Below are 14491 nucleotides of genomic sequence, written 5' to 3'. Positions count from 1 at the left end.
CACAGGACTTCTGCCTCTGGGTCCAAAGTAGTTGCCCCAATTCCTGCCATCACATCTGCATCCCAGCCAGTGCAGAGGGTAAGAGGGCAAGGGCAACACATACATATTCTTTTTTAGGGCACAAACTAGAAGTAATATATACAACTTCCATTCACATCTCATTGGCCCCAAACTTTGGACAAACCCAGATGCAAGGGAAGCTGGTAAATTAGCCTTTAATTGAGAAGCCATGTGCCCAGAAAGCAGGGAGTTAAAGTATACAAGGAAAGATGATTTTTATGGATATCAGTCTCATTCAGAAATAAACAAGTAAATAAATACATTAGTATTCAGATGGTATATGGAGAAAAATTAAGGAAGTTATGAGAGGCCGGGCACAGTGGCTCACACCTATAATCCCAGCACTTTGGGAGGCCAAGGGGGGTGGATCACACGGTCAGGAGATCGAGACCATCCTGACTAACACAGTGAAACCCTATCTCTACTAAAAATACAAAAAATTATCCAGGTCTAGTGGCAAACACCTGTAGTCCCAGCTACTTGGGAGCGGAGGTTGCAGTGAGCTGAGATTGCACCACTGCACTCCAGCCTGGGCAACAGAGTGAGACTCCATCTCAGAAAAAAAAAAAAATTATGAGATAAGGAATACCAAGAAGTGAGGAAAGAAGAGGAGGAGGCTTGTTATCTTACCTAAGATGTTCAGGGAAAACCTCAATGATAGTTGGTAAGGTAACTTCTCAGCAGAAGCTTCCAATAAATTAGGAAGCCAGTCATGCAAGTATCTAGGGAAGAGCCTTTTGAGAAGAGGAAATAGCAAGTGCAAACATCCTGAGATAGAAGGGCCTTGATGTATTCAAGGAAGTACAAGGAGAAAATTATGATGAAATGGAGCAAACTAGGGAGTGGTAAGAGAGGTCAGAGAAGTGAATGTGGGCCTTGATGCTGAAGCCATTGGAGGGTTTTCTGTTGGGGAGGAGTAAGGGAATGATATGATCTGACTTACGTTTCAAAAAGTGTACTCTAGCTGCTTTGTGGGAAATACAGGAGGGAGAGAGCAGAATCAAGGAGGCCATTTAAAAAGCCATTGCAAATATCCAAGATATGGAAGCTTAGAGCAGGGAAACAGTGGTGAAGGTGGTGAGATGTGGTTAGATGCTGGACATATTTTGAGTCAAGAGGATTTTCTGATAAATTGCATTTGGAAAATAAGAAAAAGCTTATTCACTCACCATCTAATAGTCACACCAGTCTATAATCTCAGCACTTTGGGAAGCCAAGGCAGGTGGATCACTTGAGCCCAGGAGTTCAAGACCAACCTGGGCAACATAATGAGACCCCATCTCTACCAAAAAACTCTAAAAATTAGCCAGGCATGGTGGCATGCACCTGTAGTCCCAGCTACTCAGGAAGCTGAGGTGAAATGATCACCTGAGCCGGGGAGGTAAAGGCTGCAATGAACTGTAATCATGCCACTGCACTCCAGACTGGGTGACAGAGCAAGACCCTGTCTGGAAGAAAAATAAAAGGGCTGGCATGGTGGTTCACACCTATAATCCCAGCACTTTGGGAGGCAGAGGCAGGCAGATCACCTGAGACTGGGAGTTCGAAACCAGCCTGGCCAAAATGTGAAACCCCACTTCTACAAAAATATAATAATTAGCTGGGCATGATGGCTGCCATGTGTAATCCCAGCTACTCGGGGGGCTGAGGCAGGAGAATCACTTGAACCTGAGAGACAAAGGATACAATGAGCCAAGATTGTGCCACTGCACTCCAGCCTGGGTGACAGAGTGAGACTCCATCTCAAAAAAAAGAAGAAAGAGGGAGAGAGAGAGAAATGAAAGAATAATCACACCCCAAGAAAAGACAACCTCAAGAAAATCAAGCTACGACCATGGTGAACAACGCTCCAAGGGTTTTGTGATGCTGTAAGCTGAGTATGATGGGCATAAATTGTTTTGCACTCTGCAGGTAGGAGGGTGGGATAGCCAAAGCTGTTCAATATAATATTAAAAAATAAAATCTCGATTGAAGTAAAATAAAAATTTTCTTAAGAGATATATTAAAGTAAATGGACATGTTACAACCTGGATGAGGGGTAAGGAACTAATAACCTCTAATCACAGAATAAAAATGGAATGATTGAGAATTCCATCTACCCAAATCAGACAACTAAAAAGGTGAAAGAGGTTACAGTAAAAATTGGGTAAAACTAAATCTTAAAAAAAAAAAAAAAAAAAAAAAAAATTCCAGAGGATATGTGATATACTCGTCACAAAGAAAATTCCAGTTGAATCTTATGGACTTGAGGAATGGATACCTTTGTGTCTCCATCACTTAGCACAATAGCTGGTACCATGTAAGTTCTCACAGAATTTTCCTAAACTCTCCAACCAGAGGCAACCTTTCACTCTCAATTCACATAACGTTTTCTTCTTACTCCTCTTTTGGGAATAACACATCTTGCTTTAATTGTATTTATCTTTATGCCAGTTTAATTCTCTCTTTTAGATTCATTTACATCTTTGTATCCTCTAGCTCATTATTTTTTCAAAATAAAATGGATTCAAATAAAAAATTATTAAAGAGGTAAAGTAAAAGAAAATATTACAACCTGGCTGAGGGGCAAAAATTATATGTTCAACGTATATTTGATAATACATACTGAGAAAACACGGCCTTTTACTTTTCAAAAGTTTGTTCATGTTGATATTGTGGGACCTAGAAGATTTTTATCAAGTTTTCTATTTTTGCCAAGTCATATGATCTGTTACAGTTCAGCTAGAGTTAACCAAATGTAGAAAAAAAAAAAAAAACTTCCATAATATCTAGTAATTCTCCAAAACAAGCTTGTTCCTTCCTTGTTGAACACTGACATTCTTTGATAACTAACTTTATCCCACAGAGGTCATGTACTTATTTTCCATATGTTGTCCTATGCTTAAATTCCAAAGTCAGTTGCATTGACTTTTAGAACAGCTTTAGGAACTGCGCCTAGTTTCAAAATACATTATTTGTCTACAAATTATGACAAAAGATTAAACTGTCATCTTTGTAGGTTTCTACACATACTCCAACTCATTCACCAATCCTTGAAAAGATTATGTAACCAATCTCAATGCCCTGACCCAGGCCAAGCCCATTTCTACATGTGCAGTGTTCTCTGGATCTGATATTTAAAGCCCCTTATCCTGATACTACATACCTTTTTTGTCTTCTGGAATGCGCCTCTCTTCTCATCCTTTTTCAAGGCACTAGAAACGCAGACCATTTCTCCAGCACCTCAAACCATGATGAGAAAGCTCCACTCGAATCTCATCATTTTGGCTACATAGATACATTGGCTCAAGGGAAGATGCCAAATGTAGTACTCTACCATTCTGAAGATTTTTGAATCTGTAACAGTTGTGTCAACTGGGCCAATAATTATGAAGGGCAATAATCAAGAGTATCCATGCTGGCCGGGCACAGTGGCTCACGCCTGTAATCCCAGCACTTTGGGAGGATGAGGTGGGCAGATCACGACCATGGTCAGGAGATCAAGACCATCCTGGCTAACACGGTGAAACCCCGTCTCTACTAAAAATACAAAAACAAAATTAGCCGGGCATGGTGGTGGGCACCTGTAGTCCCAAATACTCGGGAGGCTGAGGCAGGAGAATGGCGTGAACCCAGGAGGCAGAGCTTGCAGTGAGCTGAGATCATCCACTATGCTGCACTCCAGCTGGGGCGACAGAGTGAGACTCCATCTCAAAAAAAAAAAAAGTATCCATGCTAAAGAAGAAAAAAAGTTAGAAAACAGGTAGAGAAAAATATTTACTGGAGTATTTGAACCCACCACTCTCAGATCAATTTTCTAGTGTTCTGTTGACTGGGCAACCAGTCAACAAACTTTCACTGAGAAGCTATTTTATAGCAGGCATTGGGATAGCCTTTGTGGACTACCAAGAAGCATATGTCTCTAACAGAAGACAAACAAGAAAATGTAAAAACAAGAAAAAGAAATTGAGGAATAAGGCTACAGTTTACAAAGCTACACAATTGTTCATTGTGCAAGGAGTGAGGCCTTAAGAAAAGACTTCCCTGTGAACTACAATGAGATGAAAAGGTTTCTCAGAGTGAGATTTGAACAAGAGTTTAAAGAACTGACAGACTGATAATAAGTTTCAGGTAGTCTAGAGGACTGAGTACTAAAACTCAGAACAATGTAACAAAAGCACAGAAGAGAAAGGATGTTTTACATGACGGGAGAACATTTAGGCTAAGCTGGAGGACTTGGGAGAACAAGTGAAGGAGGTAAGTTTTGGCTAGATAATAGGTGGCCTTTAGTTTCAGGATGAGGATTTGGAAGTTAATCTTTTGGTCAATGGGTAATAAATGATGGTATTTGTGTAGTTGAGCCAGTTGACAATGCTTTAACAACTTCAAAAGGCCCTGAAAGACATGGTCCTAATCCATAGGAAAAAATGAACTCCTGACTTTAGGACCCTAAGGTAGGAGGAGATTGGATAGACTCTCTTATGCCCCAACTGTATAGAAAATAGACCACTTCGGCCATCTCACTTATTGAGTAACCTTTCCTACCAGAAAATGTGCTATATATTATTTCTTTTCTTTCAATGGAAATTTTGGATTCTCAGTTATCTTCCCCTGACCTCTTGTCTGGTGATCAGAAAAAGATGACTAAACTGGGAATCTTAATTTTCTAGTGGAAAAAAATCATGTATACCACATTTTATATAACTTTTAATTGGGTGTAAATTTGAACTCCAACATCATAAAAATTATTAGTAAAATTCATTTTAAGCACAAAGTTGTTAATTCCCCCAAGATTTATCAAGAATGGCTTAATTTCAAAGGCTGTCAAGTTAATTATAAACTAAGATTTTCCAGTTGCACCATGGGGATATTTTATTTGGCAAAAGAAGCATCCACTGGCTTTTGTCAGGATGAGTCTTGAGTTATACAAGTTTTGAACTGAGAGGTCTTCAGAAATTCATCCCACATATTAACTGCAGCCTTCTCTACACCAAATTCCCCTCCACTCATCCTCAAATTGTTTCCTTTCTCAGAACATCTGTGACACAAAGACTGTGACACACCCACAGGTCGATTAACATGAGTACCCAACACCTATTAAAACATCCACACTCCTGAGAACACTAAAAACCAACCACCTCGTCAGATCCCACCTCCAGTCTAGCTGAATCAGGAAACCTCAGGATAAGCACCTGGAAGCGGGTTTAACAAGCGCAAAGGTGATTCTTATAATTGGGAAAGTTTGTTACAGAACCAAGACACGGTCCTTGCCCTGGAGGAGGTATTTTCCTGTGGAGAAGGACCTGTAAACAGCCTATGAAGTGCTCAGCTTTCACCAAGAACAAAACCATGGGCTGGTAGGGTTAAGGAAAAGTTTGATTGATATGAGGATTAAATCCTGAAGATTAGGGAAGTCTTTGGGCGCTGGGGTCTCTCAGTCGCCAAAGATCGACATTATAGGCTAGGTAGCTTTGTCCCCCCAGACTCTCCTGTGCCTTATGCTTAGCACTCCCGGCCTCTGCCCATTGGACACTTGTAGCACCCCACCTGACAACCCAAAACATCTATAGATATTGCCAAATACTCCACAGGGGGTGGGGGCGGTGGCAATGTATCTCCCTGATTGAAGTCACTGGAATGGAAGTTAGGGGAGGATGGCTAAGTCAGGACTTGCAAAAAGGCTGAGGGACTAAAGCACACGGCTATATTAGACAAAGTTTGTGACAGACGCCTGTAGGTATATGGTTAAGGAAAACAGATTAAAACACTAAGAAATAGAGGTTGGACTGAGGGCTTCTCATCTGTATGGGAAATCTCATCTCGTTCATTACTTTCAGAAAAGGAAAACTACTTTGGAGATACAGGCTAAAGGTTGAAGGGGTGGGAAACCACCCCGCGCCTTCCTCCCTCCCTCCAAAACATCCCAGAAGGACAGTCAAACCTTTCTGATCTCTTAGTACAGGTAACTAGCAACTCAGTAAGACTAGGCGAGGATGACTGAGGGCCAACTCATTACAGGATTACAGGAAACTCCTTAGTCCTAAACCCGAATGCATCTGTGACCATGGTCACAATCCCTACCAGACCAAAAGCTATCCAACGCGCTGACAAGTGTTTACAGCTGCTATCTCGATTACTGAAGTGGCTCTGAAAAGAGCCTTTGGGGTAAGGTGGTTGATCTATTGCGTCCCTTGCACACCCTTACTTCGAGCTGGTGTACTTGGTGACAGCCTTGGTGCCCTCGGACACGGCGTGCTTGGCCAGCTCGCCGGGCAGCAGCAGGCGCACGGCCGTCTGGATCTCGCGGGACGTGATGGTGGAGCGCTTGTTGTAGTGCGCCAGGCGGGACGCCTCTCCCGCGATGCGCTCGAAGATGTCGTTGACGAAGGAGTTCATGATGCCCATGGCCTTGGACGAGATGCCGGTGTCGGGGTGGACCTGCTTCAGCACCTTGTACACGTAAACGGAGTAGCTCTCCTTGCGGCTGCGCTTGCGCTTCTTGCCATCCTTCTTCTGCACTTTCGTAACAGCCTTTTTGGAGCCCTTCTTGGGAGCAGGAGCGGATTTTGCTGGATCCGGCATTTTTGCGCGAAACAATGCAACAGAGACTGAAAGAAGTAATTCCCGACTACCACAAAACGGGCTGGTTACGCGCTACTTATAGAGCTTGTATGCAAATGAGGACTCACAAAGTGCTGCGTTTTTATTGGTTAACTCACAATGGTGTCGTCAGAGGGGGTGGAGTCTATGTAAATAATAGATTCTGGTCGTGCTTTCTTAGTGGTCACTGGAACAAAAGTCTTGTTATCCAATCAGAATGGTCCATTTCACACTAGCCAGTTTTAAGCTAGGTGAAGCGATAGTTTCAACGGCTAGGGGTTTTTTCTTGGTTTTCACTTTCCATCACAGACTTGCATACGGAAGAAATCTTAACGCCAGCTAGACAAGTTAACTCTTCCCTTGTTTTTGCATTTTTATTCTATACTTTGTGGAAATTTTGTTCTCTTCCTTGAAATAATACCTCAGCCCACACATTTTTAAAAATCGCCAGGTATTTACTCCCGCCCACTTAAATTACTATTTCGGCTTGGGCACCGCCTGTAGTATGCAATGAGGAAGATGCTGAGCTTTAATTAAACGTATACACTTCTTAAATAAACCAGGAAACGGGTTTATAATTTTTAAGGGACTCGCCCCACCCTTACACTCACAATCTTCCACATCTCGAAACTCCCATTGTCTCTTGCCGCCATGCAAAACTTTACCCACAGAATTGGGAGCCAGAGCTCTGGCCTTAAACCAGCATGAAAAGGAAGGCTCGGCCGGAACCACAAGGACCATGCCCTCTGTGGCTTTTTCTACCGCCAGCCAACTCGCGGCTAGGTTTTGGACTCTGTAACGTCACCCACCACTACGAGTGCCCCTGGCCCCTGACCGGTGCGCAAGGCAGAGGCACGCCAGATGGAGAGCCGGTACAGCTGCTCTTGATGAAAACGGCAGTGGCTCTGAAAAGAGCCTTTAGATCGACCACTTAAAAATATGCCTTAGGCCCGCTCCCCGCGGATGCGGCGGGCCAACTGGATGTCCTTGGGCATGATGGTCACGCGCTTGGCATGGATGGCGCATAGGTTCGTGTCTTCAAACAGCCCCACCAGGTAGGCCTCGCTGGCCTCCTGCAGCGCCATCACGGCAGAACTCTGGAAGCGCAGGTCCGTCTTAAAGTCCTGCGCGATCTCGCGTACCAGCCGCTGGAAGGGCAGCTTGCGAATCAGCAACTCCGTAGACTTCTGGTAGCGCCGGATCTCCCGCAGGGCCACGGTGCCGGGCCGGTAGCGGTGCGGCTTCTTCACCCCGCCCGTGGCCGGCGCGCTCTTGCGGGCAGCTTTGGTGGCCAGCTGCTTCCTCGGGGCCTTGCCGCCGGTCGACTTGCGGGCAGTCTGCTTAGTACGGGCCATGCTGTATCACTGTTACGAGAGAGGCCAGGCAGTCTTACTTATAGACATAGCTTCGTCTTGATTGGGCCTGAAAAGGAAATTTTCAAACTTGTTATCTCATTGGTTAAAATTCAATCCTATTTACCGGGTGGAAGATTGTTCTGCTAATCTTTCTTTCCTTATTATTTCCCCCTTTCCCGAGTCTTTTCTGTAATTTTATCGATCATGGGTCGTTTTTGAGACATTTCCTTTAAATTGGTGTAACTTTTGTAAAAGCAATGTATAAAGCGTTTTGCATCCCATTTTAACAGATTTTTTTTTTTTCTCAGAATTCAAGTATGGCCTTCTATGAGCTATCAGCCTATGTTTCAGGTTACCTGTTACTGTAGCTCTTCTACCATAGCTAACATTTATTTCACATCTGGCATTTTGCTCAGCAAGTTAGATGCATTATGTACCATGGATGACCAAAGCTTAGCAAAAAAAATATGTAATTGAAGGAATGAAAAAATTGAACGTATTTATTTGACCTCGCAACCCAGCCAAAGCCACTTCATCTGGGTAGTGTGCTGACCTATATTGACCTGATATTAGAGTCTCTGCCTTCCTTTAGTCTTTTCTGCCTGGGATGTGGTTCCCTCTTCCTCATCCTCACATCAATGACCAGTTAGGTCTTGCAGATGATAAACTTCTAAATCAAAGAAGGACAACACCAGAAATATTCATTTCTCCTTTACAATGTAGAATAGTTTGTAAATAAGTGCTTATTAGCCAGATTACAAGTTAAAGTTTCAAAGCAAATTATTCATCAATTGCTGACTTGCAAACATTTTATTCAGTAAAGTGTTTTATAATGCTTAAAAGTTTAATATTTTTTTCTGTTCTCTATGAAGAGAGTAAAGATGCTTTGCTTTTTCAATTTCATGTGCTTTGAAGTATGTATTGTTCAGAACAGTAAATATCATAATGGTTATATAGAAGTAACTGATAGTTAAAAGTTGTAGTAGTTAATATAAAACTTTTAATCATATGCTTATTTTACTTAAAAACCGTTACAAGCTATAAAAACTCAAACCTGAGAAAAGCAGGCCCGAAAAGCTTAAAACTTACTTTGATGATGCATTATGAACTATCTTCCTACTGAAGTAAAAGTAAAGTAAAAGGTGATTTTAAGGGGACTTCCTGAACACTAAACACAATGTAGAAATCTGTTAGCTTAATTAATATCTTCAAGAGTCTCTCATGGGCAAAAGCATCCTCCTCTCGAGAGATCTAAAATGTACAAAAGTGTAACTGATGTGAACAAATGTTATTGCTCTCTGTGGTGGTTTTGTAATAATGCCTTACAGACAGCAGGTACTACTCAGTGTTTAAAGTTCTTCTACATACACTTTATCATTTAATCCCTACTCTGTGAAATAGATATTACTTTTCTCACTTTACAGATAAGAAAACTGAGTCTCAGAGAAATTATGGCTTGTCCTGGGTAAGTAACAAAGCCTGTGTAATATTCTAAAGCGAAAGAATGAAACTGTAATGATGAAACTTTCTATTTCATTAGGCTTAGAGGATACCTTTTTTTTTTTTTTTTCTTTTGAGAAAAAGTCTCACTCTGTCACCCAGGCTGGAGTGCAGTGGTGGGATCTCTGCTCACTGCAACCTCCGCCTCCTGGGTTCAAGCAATTCTCCTGTCTCAGCCTCCTGAATAACTGGGACTAGAGGCACACGCCAACACCCCCAGCTTGCTTATTCATTTATTTACTTACTTACTTACTTACTTACTTACTTACTTATATTTTTAGTAGAGACAGGGTTTCACCATATTGGTCAGGCTGGTCTCAAACTCCTGACCTCAGGTGATCCACCCTCCTCAGCCTCCCAAAGTGCTTGGGTTACAGGCGTGAGCCCCACGTACCCAGCCAGTATATTTTTAAAGCACAAAAGCGTTTTCCCATCATGCAATCACACCACCTAGTATTTCTCAAACATCTACATCCAACTATTCCCATCAGAAGGGAACACTACCCCATGGAATCTGGATGATAGCCCAAAGCAGCCCACCCAAGCATCCCATTTCTTTGCAATATACTTTCTCTATGATGTATGCACTCTTGACCATAATGTATAGATGTGTTCATTTAAATAAGAAAAGGGCATTCAATCAGAAGAGTAAACTTCTAATGGCTATAGGTATCATTTCTCAGAATAAAACAATCAGATGTATAGTTGCCTTAGAAGTCATCTTTAAGAACAGAATTCAGATCAATTGTTAGTTCAGTTTCACCTAGTCCGCACATTGGACACCAGAGTGACATCTCTGTGAAAGGTCTCAATCCACCACTATATCAGAAGCAGCTTTATGGTGCAAAAGAAGCTCTGCTTTTCTGGAGTTGTAACATAGAGGGAATATTCCTCCTAAAATTTTTGAACTGTCCTTCAGCAGAAATTATAAGGGTGTGCAGCTTGAATACTGAGAACTGAAATTTCATTAGATAGCACGGGGGAATAGACAAGAGAAGATTAAAATTTACCTAACAAGAAATAAACAGGCAAAAGAAAATATTAATAAATGAATTATTAGGCACATAATATTTTGTATGTACATGTGTTTACTTTTAATATAAAAGTAACGGACTAAGTTAAGATAGATGTTCCAATAAGATAGTTTATGTTTCATTTTTGGCTTCAAGTACCCTCAGGGTTATAAGTATCATAAGCTGAGTCCAGCTGAATTGTTGGTTTGTGGGTTGGTAAGGCCCTGTGCCTGATTTGATTTTCTCTTGAACGGTCTGCAGCCCTGGACCAAGTTGAAGAAGCCTTGAGAGTGTCAGCTTTTTTCCTTACCCCATTATAAGTTAAACGCATTCCTTAAATATCCTGCTCATTTGATAAAACTTGGCACAGCACCTTTCTCCTTTCTACTGGTCCCAAATACTTACTACCTGTACTCTACAGCTCAAATTTTTTACAATTTCTGCCTTTATTATCTAACATATTCCACTGGAATATGTGTTACAGGAAAGGGCTCCCGATCTAGACCCCTAGAGAGGGTTATTTGATATCCGGCAAGAAGGAATTCAGGACCAGTCCATAAAGTGAAAGCAAGTTTATTAGGAAAGTAAAGGAATAAAAGAATGCTACTCCATGGAGAGAACAACCCTGAGGGCTACTGGTTGCCCATTTTTTTGGTGATTTCTTGATTATATGCTAAACAGCGGTGGGGTGGTGGGCCCCGCCTTTCATCCCAGCTACTCCGGAGGCTGAGACAAGATCACTTGAACCCAAGAGGCAGAGGTTGCAGTGAGCTGACATCGTGCCACTGCACTCCAGCCTGGGCCACAGAGCGAGAATCCGTACCCCGCACCTCGCCACCCGCAAAAAATCACTGCCAGTAAGGAACAAACAGCCAAGACGAAGAAGTACTGAGATGTAAAGAGATATAAAACAGGCCGGGTGCGGTGGCTCACGCCTGTAATCCCAGCAATTTGGGAGGCCGAGGCAGGCGGATTACGAGGTCAGAAAATCGAGACCATCCTGGCTAACACGGTGAAACCCCGTCTCTACTAAAAATACAAAAGAAAAAAAATTAGCCGGGCGTGGTGGCAGGTGCCTGTAGTCCCAGCTACTTGGGAGACTAAGGCAGGAGAATGGCGTGAACCCGGGAGGCGGAGCTTGAAGTGAGCCGAGATCGCCCCACTGCACTCCAGCCTGGGTAACAGTACCAGACTCCGTCTCAAAAAAAAAAAAAAAAAAAAAAAAAAAAAAAAAAAAAAAAAAGATGTAAAATAATGTGATACATTCTGCGAGAGTTAGTAAAGAGTCAGAAAAGGGCAAGAGTGTTTCTTCTCTGCCTGAAGCAGCCAAGGGAGAAGAAGATATCTGTTGCCAAAGCTGGGGTGTCACAGGTGCACACTGCAATCCCCGGCTAATTTTTTGTATTTTAGTAGACACAAGGTTTCATGATGTTGCCCAGGCTGGTCTCAAACTCCTGAGCTCAGGCAATCCACCAGCCTCGCCTAACAAAGTGCTAGGATTACAGGCGTGAGCCACCACGCCCGGCCTATATACGTATATTTTTTCTAACACTTACATACTTTTTCTTGGTGCCAACAATATTTTAAACACTTTACATGTATAACTCATTTTATCCTCACAAAACCCTATCAAGTAGGTAGTATAAGTACGTCCATTTACAGATTGGGACATGGAGGAATCACAGAGAGGTTAAGAAACTTTCTCAGAGTCACACAGTCAGTGCCAAACCAGGTTTCAACTCCAGAGTCTCCCTTTAGTCACTATTCAACACTACTAATATCAAAGAAGTAAGATGTTGATGCAGCATTTATAGTAATTTAAAAGATTAGAAATAACCAACAGCCGGGTGTAGTGGCCCATGCTTATAATTCCAGCAGTTTGGGAGCCGGAGGGGGGCAAGTTTGTTGGGAGCTGGAGACCAGCCTGACAACATGGCAAAACCCTGTTTCTACAAAACTATAAAAATTAGCTGGACGTGGTGGTGCGTGCACTTGTAGTCTGAGCTACTTGGGAGGCTGAGGTGGGAGGATCACTTGAGCCTGGGAGATTGAGGCTGCAGGCTGCAGTGAGTTATGATCATACCACTGCACTCCAGCCTGGGTGACAGAGACCCTGTCTCAAAAACAAAACAAAACAACCTCTGACAATGTAGGAATGCTGAAATGAATATTAATTCTAAGTAAAAACTCAACCTATCCCAATTAGCCCAAGACCACTACTTAGTCTACCTAAGCCAAGTTTGTTGACTTGTTACAATGAGGGAGAACACACAAAAGAGAAACTGGTGGCAGGGTGGTGGGAGGAGGGTGCTCACCAAACAAGAGGAAAATTGGAGTTATCATTGATTTTGGGAGAAGAGTGGAGTGTAGTTTTCACAGGCTCAAAGCAAAGCAGGGCTGTATGAAAGGGTAGGCATAGGATGTGACTTTGAAGTGGATCCAGGGTCTTGCTTCCTCGGAAACTACGAAGTTGAGATAGAGGTGGAATGCTGTGTTCAGAAATCTCTTACTTGAAGTTTTGCACCTGGGTTGAAAATTACTGCTGTTTTTTGTGTCAAGGTGGCTTAGGTCCTTCATTGGAGGAGGGGGATGCTTCATTGTTGCTGATATGATCTCAAGCAGCCAAAGTTCTGATGGTCTGTGATTTTGAGCACAAGTTTCTCTGTGAATAAGAAAGGAGTGGTCACTCAAAGAGGGGAGTTATGAGCCTTTATAGCTGTAGCATGCCCTTGGGAGAAGAATGTTTTCTGTTATTTCTAGGCTAGCTTTATCTCTGTTAGTGCAGCCTAATGAATGGCAGAACAGGTTTTGGATTTTCTCAGTCCTAGTGAATTTCTACTTCTCGAAGTGCATGTTAGTGGTAATGTGTTTTATATCTTACTTTCTTTTTTTCCCTCCCTTTAACTTATATTTTATTTTATTTATATTTTTGAGATGGAGTCTCGCTCTGTCCCCAGGGTGGAGTGCAGCGGTGCGATCTCACCTCATTGCAACCTCTGCCTCCTGGGTTCAAGCGATTCTCCTGCCTCTTTCTCCTTCCTCAGCCTCCTGAGTAGCTGGGACTATAGGCATGTGCCACCATGCCTGGCTAATTTTTGTATTTTTAGTAAAGACAAGGTTTCACCATGTCGGCCAGGCTGGTCTCGATCTCCTGACCTCATGATCCACTGGCCTCGACCTTCCAAAGTGCTGGGATTACAGGCATGAGCCGCCACGCCTGGCCTAATCTATAGTTAAAAAATTGAACTTTTCCATGTACTCCTGAACATTAAATAAACATTAAAAACAAACAAACATACAAAACAACAACAACAACCAAAAAGAAAAAAGCAGGCCGGGCATGGTGGCTCACGCTTGTAATCACAGCACTTTGGAAGGCCAAGGTGGGCAGATCACGAGGTCAGGAGTTCGAGACCAGCCTGACTAACATGGTGAAATCCCATCTCTACTCAAACTACAAAAATTAGCTGGGCACGGTGGTGCGTGCCTGTAATCCCAGCTACTCAGGAGGCTGAGGCAGGAGAATCTTTTGAACCATGAGGCAGAGGTTGCAGTGAGCCGAGATCACACCACTGCACTCCAGCCAGGACGACAGAGTGAGACTCCATCTCAAAAACAAAACAAACAAACAAACAAAAACCAGAAAAACAAAAAAAAAAACCTCCCAAAAAACCACAACTATAAGTTGTAACCCATAATACAATTAATTTACTTGGTAGAGATCATCTTTTCCTTTCATTTTGCCCTTTTATAAGAATAATAAAACGAGAAAATATCACCAATAGTAACTATCATTTTGTGAAACTTGTTGCAATTTTTATTTTCCTGTGAATGTGACTGGGAGGCCATGTAATGTATTTCTTTTTTTTCTTTTTCTTTTTCTTTTTCTTTTTTCTTTCTGAGACAGAGTCACTCTGTCGCCCAGGCTGGAGTGCAGTGGCAGATCTTGACTCACTGCAAGCTCCGCCTCCCAGGTTCATGCCA

At 42.5% G+C, this 14491-nt stretch overlaps 2 protein-coding genes across 3 annotated transcripts in view; both read right to left on the bottom strand.

The window, feature by feature from the left end:
* The window catches only part of LOC104670099 (histone H2B type 2-F), a 39642-nt gene extending 32916 nt beyond the window's left edge, over window positions 1-6726 (bottom strand). For both annotated transcript variants that reach the window (XM_030935270.1, XM_010373283.2), the window contains exon 1: window positions 6245-6726. In XM_030935270.1, coding sequence (XP_030791130.1) covers window positions 6245-6621 — 377 coding nt within the window. In that variant the 5' untranslated portion in view covers window positions 6622-6726. The remainder of the gene's footprint in view (window positions 1-6244) is intronic.
* Window positions 6727-6939: 213 nt separating this feature from the next.
* Window positions 6940-8004, bottom strand: LOC104670102 (histone H3). The gene has a single exon (XM_010373289.2). The coding sequence runs from the start codon at window positions 7992-7994 to the stop codon at window positions 7584-7586; it is 411 nt and encodes a 136-aa protein (XP_010371591.1). The 5' UTR covers window positions 7995-8004; the 3' UTR covers window positions 6940-7583.
* Between the last annotated feature and the right edge of the window lie 6487 nt (window positions 8005-14491).

This window comes from Rhinopithecus roxellana, chromosome 8 (genome assembly GCF_007565055.1).
Source record: "Rhinopithecus roxellana isolate Shanxi Qingling chromosome 8, ASM756505v1, whole genome shotgun sequence".
Classification (NCBI taxonomy): domain Eukaryota; kingdom Metazoa; phylum Chordata; class Mammalia; order Primates; family Cercopithecidae; genus Rhinopithecus; species Rhinopithecus roxellana.
The sequence above is the reverse complement of the archived record's forward strand: the minus strand, read 5'-3'. Positions and strand labels throughout refer to the sequence as shown.